Consider the following 17,420-nt stretch of genomic DNA (forward strand, 5'->3'; position numbering starts at 1 on the left):
GGCGGGTGTGGTGGAGAGGAGAGGGAAGGTAAAGCCTTGAACACCTTGAGTTCTTAACTGCTGCATATACTTGCTTAAGAAAAAACAACAGAACAACTTTATATATTAAAATTTTTATTGAGATGATGTAATTACAAGCATTTAAAAATTATTTGCAACTCACTGGCCCTGAGAAGAGGCACTCTTGTTTTCTTTGTTACATTCATTCAGTTCAATCACCTTAACCCCCACACCTTGAAGAAACGAAAGGAAGAGCCATCATCAACAGGCTACAATTTACTTAAGATTTTTTTAAAACAAACAAACAAACAAGCAAACCACAAGAGCATTTCATTCTTAATTTGCATGTGGCTGCAGCCATTTAAAGAGAATGTCAAAGAAATCTCTGCCCTTATGTGAACCCAGGGGTCCTTGCAATGTTCATTTTGTATATAGGTATAGGTGAGTTTTATGGTTGTTGCTGTTGTTGTTTAGTCGTCCAGTCGTGTCCGACTCTCCGTGACCCCATGGACCAGAGCACGCCAGGCACTCCTGTCTTCCACTGCCTCCCGCAATTTGGTCAGACTCATGTTGGTAGCTTCAAGAACACTGTCTTGTCCTCTGAAGTTTTATGGTAGGGTTCCCCATTCCCCAATAACTTTTAAGCATTTTCCTATTCCTATTTGTTCTGTCCCATCACTGACTACTGCTGGGGATACAGGGAAGTGCAGGACATCTTGTAAACAGTTGCAAACCTGGCCCTACAGCTGCCATTTTCAGAAGCAGCCCCTTATTAATTGGTAATGCTTATAGTTTGGCCCCAGAGAAACAAGAACTCATATTCAGTTCCTGAATATGAAAAGCACACCGTTGCAGCTGCAGTTTTATTTAACAGCCATCCAATGAAATGTCCCCCGTCCCCCCACCCCCCTAGCTGTTGCTTCTGTGACTGTCAAGAACAATGAAACCATAGGGTGAGTGTGGATTCATAAGCTTTTATAATTGCAGCCTTTTTGGTGACTTAAGGGAAAGTAGGCTTCCCCCTTGTAAGGGTCTGCCATTCATAAAAACATGTTAAGAATCTGCAACAACAAAAATGAACTGCCAAATTCAAACACAATAAATGTAATTTGAGGCCCCTTGCATATAAAACAGACAATCTGAAGCTTCTTAAGTCAACTGTGAGCAGGGTTTGAAGCTCAGTAGAAACAATTCCATAAAACATGTTGATCCACCTGCAGCTCTAAATCTGGGATGCAGCAGCTTTGCTGAGACTCCTTTCAATTAGCAGAGAGTGCAGAGTATCTCTTGGCCAATGTATGCTGTGCTGGCTACGTAACTGGTATGAAAGACAGATAAATTAAGGGGCCGGAGGAGCTGCCTGTGGGGAATGAAGAGTGATGGACAAATGTGTGAAATTGAATGCTTTAAATGTATGTGCAAGATTGTTTTTTTTCCCCACATGTTGCACCTTAGATTTAACAGTTTTATCCCTTATCAGTAGTATGTTTCATTTCACTCTTCATTTTCTTGGGGGTGGGGGGAAGAGTCCCAGACCAGTTTTTAGTGAATACTGCTGTGAAATTTTTATAGTGAATGACCTTTAGTGGAAACTGGTATGAAACCAGCCAATGTGTATTATATAACCTTACCATGCAAATGCAGAAACATATTGAGTATTTCACTTTAATTTTTCTTTTTAAAGAGCAAGTTTTTAAAGATTCAGAATAAATTTCAGATGCCAGAAGGTTGGCTGAGCAGAATTACCAGTGATGGAGAGGTGAAGAGACATCAGCATAGCCATTCCTTTCCACCTTACCCCACTTATAGACATAGAACTCATTATGCAAATCAAATCAAATCAAATCACAGCAAATATGCTTAATTTGAATATCTGGTCCAAGTGATACAATTTCATATTCTGCATTTTCTGATGCAGAATTGTAAGTCATCATGGCACAGAATACTGATTTCATTAGCATTTAAGATACATATAGCCCTGTGAATGGCTTTCATTGAGTGTGGATGCTGCAGCACAGACAGAATTCTGTCATTATGTGTACAGATGAACATATGAACTTTATGAGGAGCAAGATATTTTGTGGTAGAGAAGCACAGGGTAGCATACTGCTAACTTCAGAATAATTTAACAACCTTCTTGAGGTTTAAAGACTTCCTACCAACAGAGGTGCATACAAAACTCCTCTCAGCAAAAAAGCTACAGACCAATCTGGAGCTGCAAGAACCTAAAACATTTAAAATTAACAAGACATGAATGCTCATTCTTTAAAATGAAATTCCATATTTATGGGTAAGATGGCCAGAAAACTTCCTTCTCTTTTTATGACAAACCTTTCTTCTGTCCTAGAGACTGTTGGCTGGCACAAAAAACAAAAACCCTCTTCAAACTGAAAATACCCTGGTGATGGCTCAACAAACTCGGTCAAGCAATAATCCCGTCCTATTAGTATGGTTTTCATTTAAAGCTTCCTTGAGTTGGAAAGTTGTGGAGATGCCTACTGCACTTTGGCACAGCTCTTCCATTTATCTCTCCTCGTGGTACTGAGGTGCTTTGCAGACACTTTCAAGTCACAATGCTCACTCAAGATAGGCCACTAGTGGCTCTCAATTTCTTATACCTTTCACCACGGATACCATCCAGTCTTTAACCTTTGTGACAAGAGTGAATAAAAATAATGTAAGGAACTCCAGCCATTTTCTCACTTCTTTTATGGCATTTGTCACCATTTGTTCCTATTTTGGAATCATCTTTGTGAGACGTTGCACAGAAAACAGTTGCACTACATTTCCATAGGAAAGCCTTCAGAATAAGCAAAAACTTGATATTTTGCTCTACAAACGTTGCTTTAAAAAGGCCAAGTGGCATATTAATTAGAAAAGAAAATCCTCAACAAACCAACCAACCAAAAAACAAAACAAAACAAAAACATCCCAGGGTGAGGGAGACTCTAAAAGGAGCGGCACAGTAGTGCTATATTCCCCCTCTCTCTTTCAAGTCTTGCTGCCAACACCTTGCCAATAGATTTGTTTTTTTCTAAGGTACTCTGGGCTCTTGCACTGTCTCCAAAGTAAATGCTAAGTCCTGGGGTCTCATTTCCCATCTGACTGTGCCTCCATGTAGACTGCTCTTCCACAGAGCAAAGTGAAGCAGGGGACTTGGTTTCTTCAGCACTCGTCTTCCTGGTATATTTGCTCATCCAGTTCCTGAGATTCGAGATGCTCCAGGCGGTCGGTGCGACCACTCATAATCTCATCTGGAGTCTTCATGAACCTGAAAACACAAGCAACATAGAAATGCATGGGTACGGTATTTGGTTCTTACTTTACTGGTAACTGAAGAAGTGTGCATGTACACGAAAGCGTATACCCAGAACAAACTTAGTTGGTCTCTAAGGTGCTACTGGACAATTTTTTAATTGATTTCGACTGCGTCAGACCAACACGGCTACCTACCTGAATTGACTTTACTGGGTTATCCTTTTAACTTGTATTTTTTCAGGACCCTGAATTTTTCTAAAAAAGAAATTCCTAATCCCATTTAGCTATGGCCATGCACCACTAGCAACAATGCCCAATTTATTTACCCATACCTTCACCTTTATGCTTTCATAAGTCTCTCCCCCCCCCCCCCCGCTCAACATCACCCTTCCGAAGCTTTATTTCCCCTTGCAAATAATGAGGTGTTCAATTTTTTTCTGCTCTGACCATTTTGCTGCCAAAATCCCTGCAAACAGCTTTTCCCCCTCTGTAGGAAAAAAAATACCTCCAGAGCTCAGGGGAGATTGGGGAGATTATAATGTCTAATTTGGGCCTACAATACATATATTCCATATGTGTATTGTTGCATTCATACTTTACTTCATAATATAACTTTTTCACATAGAGGTTCTGTTCCCAGCCCCCCGCGCACATTGGAAGAGCATGTATAAGCATACCCTTCCCCGTTACGCCCCACCCTGCCCTTGTTGTGACTTTTTTTGTGACTATTTTGGTCACTTCCGGGTTTGGCGCTGTGCGTGGTCATGCATCATTCACACACAAGTTAATTGGTTATTGCCTGAGCTTTTTTGAAAATATTGTGTGAAGTGGCCTTGTGTATTTCCAGAAAATAACCTCTTGTTAGTAAATGATTCTGATGTGATATATATTTAACTAAGTTCTATCCTATATATCAGTGTTTTTCAACCTTTTGTGGGCAAAGGCACACTTGTTTCATGAAAAAAATCACGAGGCACACCACCATTAGAAAATGTTTAAAAATGTTAAAAAATTTAACTCTGTGCCTATATTGACTATATATAAAGTAATTTTTCCATTTTTTCCCACGGCACACCAGGCAACATCTCGCGGCACACTAGTGTGCCGCGGAACAGTGGTTGAAAAACACTGCTATATATATATATATTATTAACTCTTAAGTTATTAATAGAACAAAGCAAGTTTGAAATAGCTCTGCAAAAATCTTCCGGTGGAAGGGACTACACAGTTTACTGACAGAGTCCATGCCATGCCTTGCCTGGTTCAATCCCTGACATCTCTACTACGGGAGTAGAGCCATGCCTGAGACCGTGGGAAACCTGGCCTCAGAGTAGGCAGTTTGGTCTAGCCAGGGGTCAGCCTACCCATGAAGCCTCCTCTGCCTTCACTTTGGTGCCTGCTAAAAACATTCCTGTTTAGACAAGCCTACCCAGATGCTTAGAAAGTTGAGGCAATTTTAATCTGTTTTAGTATTTTAACTTTTGTATGTTTTAAAGTAGAGTTGCAAATTTTCCCAGATTATACTGTTTTATCTTTTGTATACTGCTTTAAGGTCTTTCACAATCAAGCAGTGTATAAATTTCATGAAATAAATACATTAAAATGTGCCTTCTTTGGGTTTTTTAAAGGATTCCTCCCTTACAATAAAGTGGTATATAAATTTTATGAAATAAATAAATAGTTTGGTGAGCCCCAGCCTAGATGGGGCAGTGGTTTGATTCAGTATAAGGCTGATTCATGTGCTCCTTTTTAAATGGAAAAAAATAAATGGTCCTCTTGTACCTGAAAAGGTACCGTTTCAGAATGGTTATTTCAGTGGAGGTGTGGAGGGGGCGGGCCGTCCTGGGTTCCACTCTGGGAGGGGTGACAAGATGGCCCCTCCCTCCCCCCAGCTGGAGAGCGGCCAAGGGTGTACACTCACATGGCATCCATACAGGATGCCACTCGCACAGCAGCCTGTATGGCCGACATGCAAGCGGCACGCGAGCAGCATCCCGTATGGACAGTGTGCGAGAGCAACAGCCCATACGGATGCCGCGCGAGTGCGCGCCCTCGGCCACTCTGCAGTCTGTACAGTCGCTGTGCAAGCAGCAGCCCATAAGCACATGCGCAGTCTGTTTGGGCTGCGCCACCCCGGGTGCCGAAGAGGGTTCCTCCGCCACTGACAAACTACCCACTTCCACACCCTTGAGAGATGCTCAACTCTCACTGGCTGCCCCTCTTGCTTTCCCTTCTGCCACAAGCCTTACTCGCTTGCTGTGCGTACCTGTCATTGATGCTTCCCTTACTCTGGAGCATGCCCCGCCTGTCACCAGTGTGACAATGGACTAGAACAAATATTATAAAGAGCTATATATGCAGTCCTGAAAAAGAAAACACAGTCCCCTGTTTTGGTCTTAATAGCTCTGATTTTTTTTTTTTTTAATGCAATTTTGGGCCTCGTGCTTACATTAATGCAATATCACAAATTCACCACTTGCTGAACATAAGTCACAGTTTGACTTGGTTAATCCTCCCAGTGCCAAACTGTCAGCTTTATAGGCAGCGCTGCACATACAGTCTGCACAGTGGCCTCATGGAATACTTCAACACTGATGGTCTTGGTTTTAATGTTGTGAACTGGGGAACCCATCCCCAGCCTTCAGATATTCGGAAGTTTGGTTTTTAGTCAGGTTAGCTACATTTCTGGAGGGCGGCAACCATTCTATTTTATAGCTTCCTCTAACATTATCCATAAGGAAATTTAGAAAAAGAATTTCTTGCAAACAACAAGGATGAAAAATGAGGAAGTATCACCTGAACAAAAGCCGTTGTCCTGGCTCCTTTCTGATAATATTTAGTTTATAATAGTGGCGCAGGGCTCTAGACATTTTCTCATATGTCATATTTGTTCTGTTCTGTAAAGAAAGAAGAAAAGCATGAAGCAATAATTAAATCATAATAATATAAAGAAAAAGGTGGTTAATGTTTCTGTCTTTCCTTTCATATATCAGTAGACTACAGAACTGGGGAAGGGATCACTTTATCTGTCTCACAATGTAATAAAAATGTAATAATGTCATCACACAGCCCCCACTTGCCTCATCCCAGTCCTTGATATGCAGGATAGGGGAGAAAAAAGGAAGGCAAAGTGCACAACAACAGTGGTCAAGAAGGGAAGAACAACGAGAGGGTTTAAAATAATGGCAGAAGTTTGAGTAAAGCAGCAATGGAGTAAACTAAGAGGAAAATGGTGGTGGTTTGAGTAAAGTATGGACTATTTGTGAACTTCTTGTTCTTTAGCTCTCACACATGAGGCAGCTGAGAACCACAGAATTGTAAGGGACACCAAGGGTCATCTAGTCCAACCCCCTGCAATGCAGGAATCTTAACTCAAGCATCCATGACAGATGGCCATCCAACCTCTGCTTAAAAACCTCCAAAGAAGGAAAGTCCACCACCACCTGGAAGAGGCACAAGTACAGCGAGAAGGGAAGAGCACTGAAAAGGAAAAAAATTGTTGTTTTAAACAACAGCAAAGTTTGAAGTGGGGACGGAGAAACACTGAGAGGAAAACTGCTGTTTTAAACAACAGCAGAGATTTGAGTAAAGCAGGGATGAGTAGAAAACAGTGGCAATTTTAAACATTGCAGAGGTTTGAGTAGAGCATGCAGGGGATAACACTGAGGGGGGAGAAGTGGTAGTTGAGTACAGTGACAAGGGAAAGGCTTGGTTATGTTAGCTTTTAGCTGTTCATTTCAAAGTACCCATCTCTGCTAATTCTCCTTGTTAAAGCTGGGTTTTTTTGGGGGGGGGGCAAAGAGAAAGCAACCCCTCCGTGTATCTCTGTGCCTGCTTTACTAAACCCTGGGCTGCTATTTAAAACAGCCACTTTTTCCTGTTCTGTCCCTCTCTCTTCTTGCTGTACTCAAACTTCCCCATCATCAGGGCTGGAGTCAGGTGTAGGTCAGCACAACACAATGAATCACTTGAGGCCAGTAAAGTGAATTATTCAGGGAAACAATCCACAGCTCCGGCCTAGTGGTCTCAGAAACTCTTTCTAGGTTTTGCCCTGATGAAGCAGTTGCAAGGACTGAAGGTGCCCAGTGCCCACTAGGACTCCTCCTCTCCAGGGTCTTTCCCACGCAGTCTTAGGCTATGTCTGCACACAACTCCCCTCTGCTCTGCCCATTTCATTTCTCTCTGTGTTCTAGGAGACCGGGGGGGGGAGGGAGGGGAGCTAGTCACAGCAGCAGCAGGAGACTCCCTGGCCTCTTCAGCAGCTTGCCTCTCTGTCTTCCGGCCCCCACTTCCACCTCGGAGTCTGAACGGCCACAGCCTCTTCCTGTTCACTAAACCCTGCCACCTCTTCTGCTGTTGACACCTCCTCCTCCCAGTCTTCTCCCTCTGACCACTCAGTGTTGTCCCACCACCAGTCCCCTGGCTCTGAGCCATCTTCCCCTGAGGGTTCCCCGGCTGGATCCTTCCACCACTCCCCTGCTTCCAGCCCGTCCATGACAGCGCTCCTCCATTCCTCAGCTGCCTCATGTGACGGATAAAGGATGTGGAGCCCTCATTCCTGGTACCATTTATTGTCTTCAACAAGAAGTTCTAGAATCAGTGTAATAACTTAGAGTAGATACCTTACTGACAAGCAAATACCCACATATGTACAACATCCAGTACCTAACTTAACCTCTCTAACCGAACAGGATAACTGACAGACTTGCTCTTAAGATTCTATTCATCTTAGAGATACAGTGGTATGTATCAGCAAGGTGTGTGTGCCTAAAGGGGCTGCAGAATAGGAGAGGAGGAGGCCTGCAAATGGGGGTGGTCTGTGTGCAAGGGACAGTTGAGAAAATTAGGGAGGAGGGAGGAGGTATGCAATGGGGTTGAAGATGAAAGCAGGGGAATGAAAATGTATGCAGAAATAGGAGCAGTGGCAGAAGGTGAAAAGGGTGGTAGCTGCAAGGTGTGGTAGGAAGAAGATGCAGGACAAAAGGGGGATGCAAAGACAGGAGTGAAGATGAAAACGGATGTAAAGCAGGGCTGCAGAATAGAAGAGTTGTGGCTTCAAAAATGGGGCTTGAAAGGTGAAAAGCTATCTTTGTAGCTGCATGGGTTGACAAGGGAAAGCTCTAGGGGTGGGCTGGGGGGGCTGGGAGGGAGGTTGGCAAGCAGAGTGAGTAAGGATACAGCCCCTAGTCTACATAGAAGAAATCCCAGTTATCACAATTCTGTTACACCCAAGCCATGGACCAAGAAACAGCAACATGCATGGAGCCAGATTGTGTGGATTCTTAATAGCCCCTACCTCAGGGACTCTGTTGCCTTGAGATCAACACCTCTCCCTTTCTCTGTCCAACATTGCTAGGTTAGGTCGGCAATCCTTGGTGTACTAAAGCTAAGCTGCTCTTTACCTTATGGTTTCCCCACAGTCTGGCCAGTCCATTAGGATCCACTATCCGGAATATTTTGGATTCTCTGTCCTCCCATCGGATGAAGTTTTCGTATCGGCTGTCTGACAGCAGCTGATAGACATAATCCCAAAGGAGCCTGCAGTCTGTAAAGAGGACACAAAGGTTTTGAAAAGACCCACGCCTGGAATGAACTGTGCACAAGGAATGATGCTGCCAATTCAGATTTCCACTTAAGAACACCAGAGCTGTCTTGGGAAGAAGAGTTTGAAGAAGAAGAGTTTGGATTTGATATCCCGCTTTTCACTACCCGAAGGAGTCTCCAAGTGGCTCACATTCTCCTTTCCCTTCCTCCCCCACAACAAACACTCTGTGAGGCGAGTGGGGCTGAGAGACTTCAGAGAAGTGTGACTAGCCCAAGGTCACTCAGCAGCTGCATGTGGAGGAGCGGAGACGCGAACCCGGTTCACCAGATTACGAGTCTACCACTCTTAACCACTACACCACACTGGCTCTCCCACTGGCGTGGGAGATCAGATGAGAGGTCCATTCCCTCTCCCACCACCAGAAGCCAGTCAGACACCTCAGGGAAATTATAAGCAAGATCAGGAAACAGATGACAGTTCCCTGTTGATTGTCCTCAGAATCTCAAAGATATACCGTTTCTATATATGGAGGCTTTAGCTATCATGCACATTAGCCTTTGATAAACCATGTATTTGTCTAATTGTGTCTATTAAAAATTATTGCACGTTTGAAATAATTTGTTTCTAGAAATTTTGTTTTTTTGTCATGATCCTTGTTTGCTAATGTAACAGAAAATTCCATATGTACGGTATGTCCCTTAACACTTTTATCCAACTCAGCATTTGCATAATTCTGTAAAAGCACTGCAATTACTTCAGAGCTATTAAGTAGTTAAATGCCTTCACTTTTGATAATTGGATTGAAATTTCACCCTGGCTAGATCTCTAATTAAAGGTCTAACAGATTATCTAAATTTTGATTACTTCCCCCCTCCTTCTTTCATGCCAGTATTTTTAGATGGGTTAAGCAAAAAGGTTAGTTCTCCCCACTCTTTCAGCTTCATGCAAGTAAATATTACAGCACAGGCATATTCAGTGAGAAATTTAGAATTCAAAAAACTGGTTGCAGATCAAAATTAAGAAATTGTCACACTTCAAAGACAGCTTTTTTATTCTGAAAGGGGAAGGTTGAATTTCACACCCCATGGGATGACATGCAGCATAGAATGTATTTATTTATTTATTTGAATTTGTTTGTTTGTACACTGGTGGACTTACAGCCCCTAATTTTATTTTAAAAATTCTGTACTGCTTTTCCGCTGATCGTGGTCTTTAAATAGCTCATGCCAATATGGAAAGAGAGAGATAACAGGTCATTTAAAAGATTCAAATCTACTTTAAAACAAGCCAGCAAACCATAAACATTAATTGAGAAAGAATATGCACAAATAACTGTCTCAAACCAGCTTACAAAAGTATGGCAGAAAAAAAACACACTACCATTTATTTTCTACTGATGGAGCAGATCGGGTAAATTTCCTGCAGGAATGAATTCTGATTCACAGCACCAGGAAATTTTACCTCAGACAGAAATGGGAATCAAATTAATATATATTTCATTTACAGTGGTACCCCGCAAGACGAATGCCTCGCACAACGAAAGGGTTTTGCGAGTTTTTAGTTGACTCGCGAGACGAATTCGTCTATGGCTGTTTTTCGCAAGACGAATTCGTCTGGCGAGGTACCACTGTAAGCCGGCACCGGACCGCGCCGCGCCGCGTTTTAAAGCTGCAGCGAGCGAACAGCAGCGCTGCTGTTCACCCGCTGCAGCCTTAAAACGCGGCGCGGCGCGGTCCGGTGCCGGTCGGAAGGGGTGTCGGCGATTGCGCCCGCCATCTTGGGTGGACATGCGCAGTCGACCCAAGATGGCGGGCGCGATCGGCCGGCACCCTTTCCGACCGGAGCCATGCAGCGCCGCATTTTAAACCTGCAGCGGGCGAACAGCAACGCTGCTGTTTGCCTGCTGCAGCTTTAAAACGCGGCATGGCGCGGCTCCGGTCGGAAAGGGCGTCGGCCGATTGCGCCCGCCATCTTGGGTGGGCAGGCGCGATCGGCCGACGCCCCTTCTGACCGGCACCGGCACCGGAGCCACGCCGCGACGCGTTTTAAGGCTGCAGCGAGCGAACAGCCCGGACTTTCCCCCCCATAGGAACGCATTAATTAAATTTTAATGCGTTCCTATGGGAAACGGTGCCTCGCAAGATGAAATTTCCGCAAGACAAAAAGTCTTGTGGAACGAATTAATTTCGTCTTGCGAGGCACCACTTTATTATTATAGGGGAAGAACAGATCATTTGTATTATAAAGAAGAGCATATTGTATATACTCTTGAATGTCTTCCTATATGTCATGGAATTCTACTCAATATTGGTTCAGAGCAGATTCCAACATATAGTTAGCAGAGTAAAAACTTAGACATGTTGCAGGATTCCCCCCCCCCCCCATAGACCAGAGGCAATCAATTCTATTTCATCCAGCAGAGATTTACTGCTACTGAAGACAAATGAGCATAATGGTCACAAATCCAATACATTCAGGATTGGCACTGCCCATAAGAAATCCAGTTGCAGCAGACTTAAACTTACAATAACTTATAATAAGTCTAAACCTTAATGCTAAGCATACTATGTACAGAACACTACACCAGAAGGGGAAAAGATGGAAAAAGAAAGTGAAACCCGGGCTCCTTCTGGCCTTACTTTGAGTGTCAGCATGACCTTGACAGAGAGCCAGTTTAAACCAGCTGTACCCAGCTTCTCTGAAGGAATAACTCAAACATCAGGAACCTTCTGCTTGTTTCTTTCACACAGAGAAACTTCCAGAACCCTAGACATCAGATCAATACTTTTTGTACTAAGAAATGCAAACTGACACTATATGCATAAAAAAATGATGTAAGGCTGTTGTCATGTTGCAGCTCACATGGCATAACTGGCCACATCAATGCCATGGTGGCAAATGGCAGGCAAGCAAGCAGCACTGGTGGCAACCGACCCAGGAAAGCTATTTTACAGAGGAGGGAGAGGTGATTCACAGAGCAGTTTAGCGAGCCACTTTATGAAGCCCCCCGCTCCTTTAATAGGGGGTGTGGCTTTGGCCAAAGTGCAAGGGGAATGGGAAGGCCTTGGGGCAAAGGGGTGTGGGAGGTATGGGGGAAGGGCAGATGGCAAAGAAGTTGGAGGGTTGGTGAGCAGAGTGAGCAGGGGTGGCAGCCCTAGTACTGCACAAAGTCGCTCAATTAGGATTTGATTAATTCTGATTTATCAAGTATTTAATTTAGGTACTGATAAAGTGATACTGACATTAGCCCTATCAAGACAAAAGGTTAGAAGGAATTCAACTCATGTTGTCTCCCTTAGTAAGGACATTTTCTGGGGTACTTCCATACAGGGGTTGCATTTGCAAACTGGTCACTGAAAGTTTGCAAACTGGTAGTTGGCAACAGGTTACTTATTCCATTTCCCTCAGAAAGTGTAAAGCCAGTTAGATGGCGAGGAGTCCAAAGCAGTGTGGATGCTACACAATGTATGCAGGAATAATACCCTTAATAATAAACTAAACCTCAGGAAGAACTTTCTGATGGCGAGAGCTGTTTTGTGTGGTGTAGTGGTTAAGAGCGGTAGACTCGTAATCTGGTGAACCGGGTTCGCGTCTCCGCTCCTCCACATGCAGCTGCTGGGTGACCTTGGGCTAGTCACACTTCTCTGAAGTCTCTCAGCCCACTCACCTCACAGAGTGTTTGTTGTGGGGGAGGAAGGGAAAAGGAGATTGTTAGCTGCCTTGAGACTCCTTTGGGTAGGACATATCAAAGCGGGATATCAAATCCAAACTCCTCTTCTTCTTCTTTTGACAGTGGAACAGACTCCCAGGAGAGGTGGTGGACTCTCTTTCCTTGGAGGATTTTAAAGCAGAGGTTGGATGACCATCTGTCATGGATGCTTTAGCTGAGATCCCTGCATTGTAGGGGGTTGGACTAAATGACCCTTGGTGTACCTGCCAACCTCTGAGTGTGTTGAGAATTTCAGCTTGCATCTGCTCAGGGATCTTGTCTTAGGTTCAGTCTCTGACTGGTGGTCTGTTGGAAGTCTTTTCAAAGTTTTGGAATGAAGCAAAGGGCTGTATGGTTTACATGATACCTCCTAAATGTTTGCTAATGCATTGTATATCTTGGCCATCTCCATAGTTTTCTGGGGAACTTGGAGAAATGAAACAGCTGGAGTGAAAGTAAAGGAAACACCAGATCACATCTTAGGGCTTTTTCCACAGCAGTGGTGTCAGAAGAGGGCTTCTCTGCTTCTATATTGTATCTATGCAATGTTGGCTGCAGGACGCTTTTAGGGGCTGGGAAGCATTCTGAATGTTATAATTCATTAATATAATTACCATTCTTGTTAGGGAATGTGAATTATGGGAATATGATGCACAGAACTAATTGCCTAAGTGCATGGCAGAATATAAAAGAGTAGTTTCAAAGCTAGGTTGGTTGCATAAGGCTACAGGAATCAGAGAGCATGGGAACTGAAATGCACAGCCAGGAGGCACCAAAGATTAAAGAACAAGGCAGATGTAACTAAATGCTGCCTTGTTCTTTATTTTTTTGGCTATGACTAGCACCAAGCAAATATTCATAACTTGTTTGGAAGCCTGAAGCCAAAAACAGCAAAGAAGGAGCAGCTTCCCACAGCAAACAGGTATTTCCAGTACAGATGCAAGACTTTTCTCAAGCATATGTTTCTTCTACAAATCCAGGACTGGTCAAAACAGAATTCATAAATGCAGGACACTGAGTCATACCTGAATCGCCCTGTGATCTTCATATGAAGGGCAGTATATAACAACCACCACCACAACAACAACAGTTCTATACAGTTAGCATTTGAATTTGTTCTAATAGGGCAAGTAGCCATTGTGTGTGTGTGTGTGTGTGTGTGTGTGTGTGTGTGTGTAGGGGGTGGAAGTTAATCCCTCCACCTCAGTGCTGTGGCCCAGACCCACCAATGTTTGCTTTTCAAGTAAATTAAAAGAGAGGTAAGCAATCATGAATCTCTCCTGTCTCATCTAGTTGATGAGTGTTTGCTAGATTAATTGTTAAACTAAATTCAGAGGGGAAAACTTACATGGAAGTTTCTTATGACTGAAGGGGTGTTTTGCTTTATTATACAGTGATATGAGTTGGTTGTGCTTCTACATTCTTATTTCACACATCAGATAGAACTTTCATTGATATACCTTGCCTGTTTGTCCAGCTAAGCAGACTTCCTAGCAGATTAGCTACGTTTCATTCAGACTAACCAGATTAGCCTGGGGAAACCTAAGCAAGCCTGCCATTTCCTTCTTGGTTTATCACTTTGCGTGAAGTATTAGAACCCCCTTTTGAGTGTTGCTTTTTAATTAAAAAGTCGGCAAAAAGTGCTTCAGTGTTCAACAATGGGAAAAGGTTTCATAGATTTCGTATAAAAATATTTGATGTATGCTAATGAGCAGCAGTCTCAAAAAGCACCCTGCCTTTGAGGAAGAGTTAAGGTTCCTCCGAGGGCTGCAGGTAGTAAAATGGCACCTGATTGTGGGGCAGGGAAGAGCAGTGTTGCAACAGCAAGCCCTATCATCAGTTAATGAACTGCTCCAGGTTCCTGTGGGCTCCTTTCAACCCCCCCCCCCCGCCCCCGTACCTCATGGCTTCAGTAGTGGTCACTGTTTTCAGTCCTCCCTCTTGAGCATGCCAGCACAACAGGTCAGTGTTGATAGAAAAAGTCACACTACAACCTCTCCAGTGCCCCAGTGATCTCCAGTACGCAGTGGGAGATCATCTCAGCGGTCCCTGCGCTCTGGGGCAAGTTCCTATTTCCCCATTCGAAACGAGGATTGTTCCCTTGCTTGCTAACATTTAGGTAAATCGTAATGAAGATTAATAATACCTTATTAGAACCCCTTTATGTTTGCACTGGCAGAAGAGAAATTCAGATCCCTCCTTCCTAGAGCCAATCCAAGCAAATAAGGAATGTGAATCTCTGTTAAATTTAATAGAATAGAATTAAGCATTCTCTCACTGGAATCCTTCAAACTTAACTGCAGTTAGTTTCACCTGGGCCATGCTCACTCATTTAACTTGTTGCAGTATTAAATTTGTTTGCTGGGAAACCATTACATGTAATAATACATAAAATGAATGTATTTTGAAGAATGTTCTTCATGGGAAAATGCAAGGAAGATTAATCAGGAGTTGGTGGTCATGACTTTGTCAGAAAGACCATCCATAATTTTTGGGATTTGGGTTCTAAGAACAAGATGATGGCAGATCACCATAAATCAAATACCTGTATTTACCCATTTGCTTCTATAGTACCTTCAACCTATGGACTTCTGTTTGTCTTCAAATGAAATTAACAAATTCCCCAAGCATCAGCCCTTGGGAAAACGTATGGTAGATACCAAAGAAACATACATGACCTGGAATATATCATACTAACCTGCTATCCTTCCAATTGGCATTGCATGCTCTTCAGGCGGAGAGACGGAGACCATGATGTGATTCATGTATGCCAATTCTTCCCGATGGGACAGGTTGATGGGTTTGACGTCTCTGTGCATCCCATCTTCAGACAATCTGGAGGCTTTGAAATCCACAGAGTGCCTGGGGTTCAGTATCAAGGGGTGCATGATGGGGCTGGGCATCAGCTGAATCACCCTTGTGTTTTCCTGGCGGGGACTGGAAGGCTTTGGAAGCACTTCGGAAGGGGTTGGGCAGTGGTTATTCTCAATAGGGGACACTGAGAGAGGGTAAGACTCTTGGTTATTGTTCTCCTGGTGGTGCCTCATTCCCGAGAGCCTATCAGCTGGTGAGAGGCGACGGATAGTGTTCTCCAATGGGGATTTCAATGACCGCTGCTCGGGTTCTGGTGAAGGCCTGTGGTTGGCACTAATGGGGGATCTGGAACGATGCAGTAATTCAATGGTAGGTGGGTTGTGATGCATTGTGTCAGCTGATTGTCTTGAAGGTCTCTGGACAAAGTTGTCTGTATAGCAAAAGAAAAAGAAAGAAAGAAAAAAGTTGTGTATTCTGCAATAGGCAGGAATGGCCAACTGGGAACTCACAGGTAACACACAGGGCTTTTTTTCAGCCTGAGCTCACCGGAACTCAGTTCTGGCACCTCTCAGGTAGGTGCCATTGCCATTATAAGCGAACAAAGGAGGCATTCATGGTGAGTTCTGGCACCTCTTTTTCCTGAAAAATAGCACTGGTGACACATAACTTAAGACGCAATTTCAACTGGATCCTTTGGTTCCAGCCAAATACTAACTAAGGTGAGGCAAACACTGCCCATATTTGTTCTCTCAAGGACAAAAACATTATTTTGAAAAGATGAGACACATGTATTCATACCATGATTGTTGCCTGAACGCACGTCACAGGCTGTAAGATAGAGCATATGGACTGTGTTTACTCCCCATAAAAATGTTAAAATTCTACGCCAAGAAAAGCCATCTTATATGACTTGCACCCATGATGCAAATTGTATCACATTTTGCATCAATTATTCTGCAAAATTTACCCTGGTTTTGCTAGACCTGTGGAGACAAGAACACTGGTGTCCTGTCTCCAAACCCTGAAAGCACTATTCTCTCAGGCTTCTGAGATGTCAGCAGTGTAGATATAAGATCTGGAAACTTGCTTAAAAAAAGAAAATGAAAGAAAGTGAAGACTCTCAGAAAGGAGAGGCCACTGTTGCCTACTTTTTGTGGTCCTCTGCAATTACGGCATACACAGAGTCCTATACCACTATACACTTATGATAAAGTTATGTTGTTCAGTAAAATTTTCTTTCTGTTATACACCCCGAAAACAGTGTGGCTGTTATCCAATTAATTTGGATTGAAAACACATCCATTTATTTCAATTAAGCATATGCTTAAATGCTTCCCATTAAAATTAATGGAATTTAAAAGTAATTAATATTGACTGAATTGTCCCCTCTATTGTCAGTAAAATTACATAATAAATGACTGTGAAAGTTAAAAAAAAACTTAACTACAAAGTAACACATCCTTTAAAAAAATGTTTGCTCTAAAATACCTGCAACAACAGATCCCTGAAGCACCACCCAAAAGACTGACATACGCATCTAGATTAGGTTGTTGTATTTGCTCCTTCACTTCCTCAGTCTTAAAGGGTCTCTTCTAAAATACAATTGCCATGAGGTGCAAGCAAAAGACCTCTTTGAAGCCCTTCCAAAGCTGTGCTTCCGCGCACTAGCTCTGTGACCTTAGGCTGACTCCATGCCCACTCACCAGGCTGTCCACCTCCCAATGGATCTTGCCAGCAACCACCAGTTTCCTTGCTACTGCTCAGGAGGAAGCGACATTGGTGTGGATTTTATGATTCACATGCCCCAAATCATAAACAAGAAAGGCCTGTCTTTGTCTGACTACTCAGGTCAGTAATAACAAAATGGGCACAAGGAAGTGAAACTTCAGAGCTGGGCCAGGCCCTGTCTGCGGTGACTGAACAACAATGTCTTAAAACTGGACTTGCAAAGAAATGACCCTTTAAACATATTCCAGAGCCATGTGTGCCACCAGATTACCTAGTTGATGTGAACACAGCAAGTCGTGATTTTTTGTCCAAGGAGGAGTCGGGTGCAGCCGACAGAGTGTGGGGCTTGAACTGCAAAGTTCCAAC

General features: G+C 43.4%; 1 protein-coding gene across 2 annotated transcripts in view; it reads right to left on the reverse strand.

Moving 5' to 3' along the window:
• Nucleotides 1-1,439: 1,439 nt before the first annotated feature.
• ETV6 (ETS variant transcription factor 6) overlaps nucleotides 1,440-17,420 on the reverse strand; it is a 121,835-nt gene continuing 105,854 nt past the window's right edge. Inside the window, exons 5-8 of one of the 2 annotated variants that reach the window (XM_033148249.1) lie at nucleotides 15,211-15,756; nucleotides 8,661-8,803; nucleotides 6,055-6,155; nucleotides 1,440-3,271 (exon numbers count right to left, since the gene is read on the reverse strand). In XM_033148249.1, the coding sequence (XP_033004140.1) occupies nucleotides 3,166-3,271; nucleotides 6,055-6,155; nucleotides 8,661-8,803; nucleotides 15,211-15,756 (896 nt within the window). In that variant the 3' untranslated portion in view covers nucleotides 1,440-3,165. The remainder of the gene's footprint in view (nucleotides 3,272-6,054; nucleotides 6,156-8,660; nucleotides 8,804-15,210; nucleotides 15,757-17,420) is intronic. The other variant, XM_033148250.1, reaches the window with a different exon arrangement.

This window comes from Lacerta agilis, chromosome 5, assembly GCF_009819535.1.
Source record: "Lacerta agilis isolate rLacAgi1 chromosome 5, rLacAgi1.pri, whole genome shotgun sequence".
NCBI lineage: Eukaryota > Metazoa > Chordata > Lepidosauria > Squamata > Lacertidae > Lacerta > Lacerta agilis.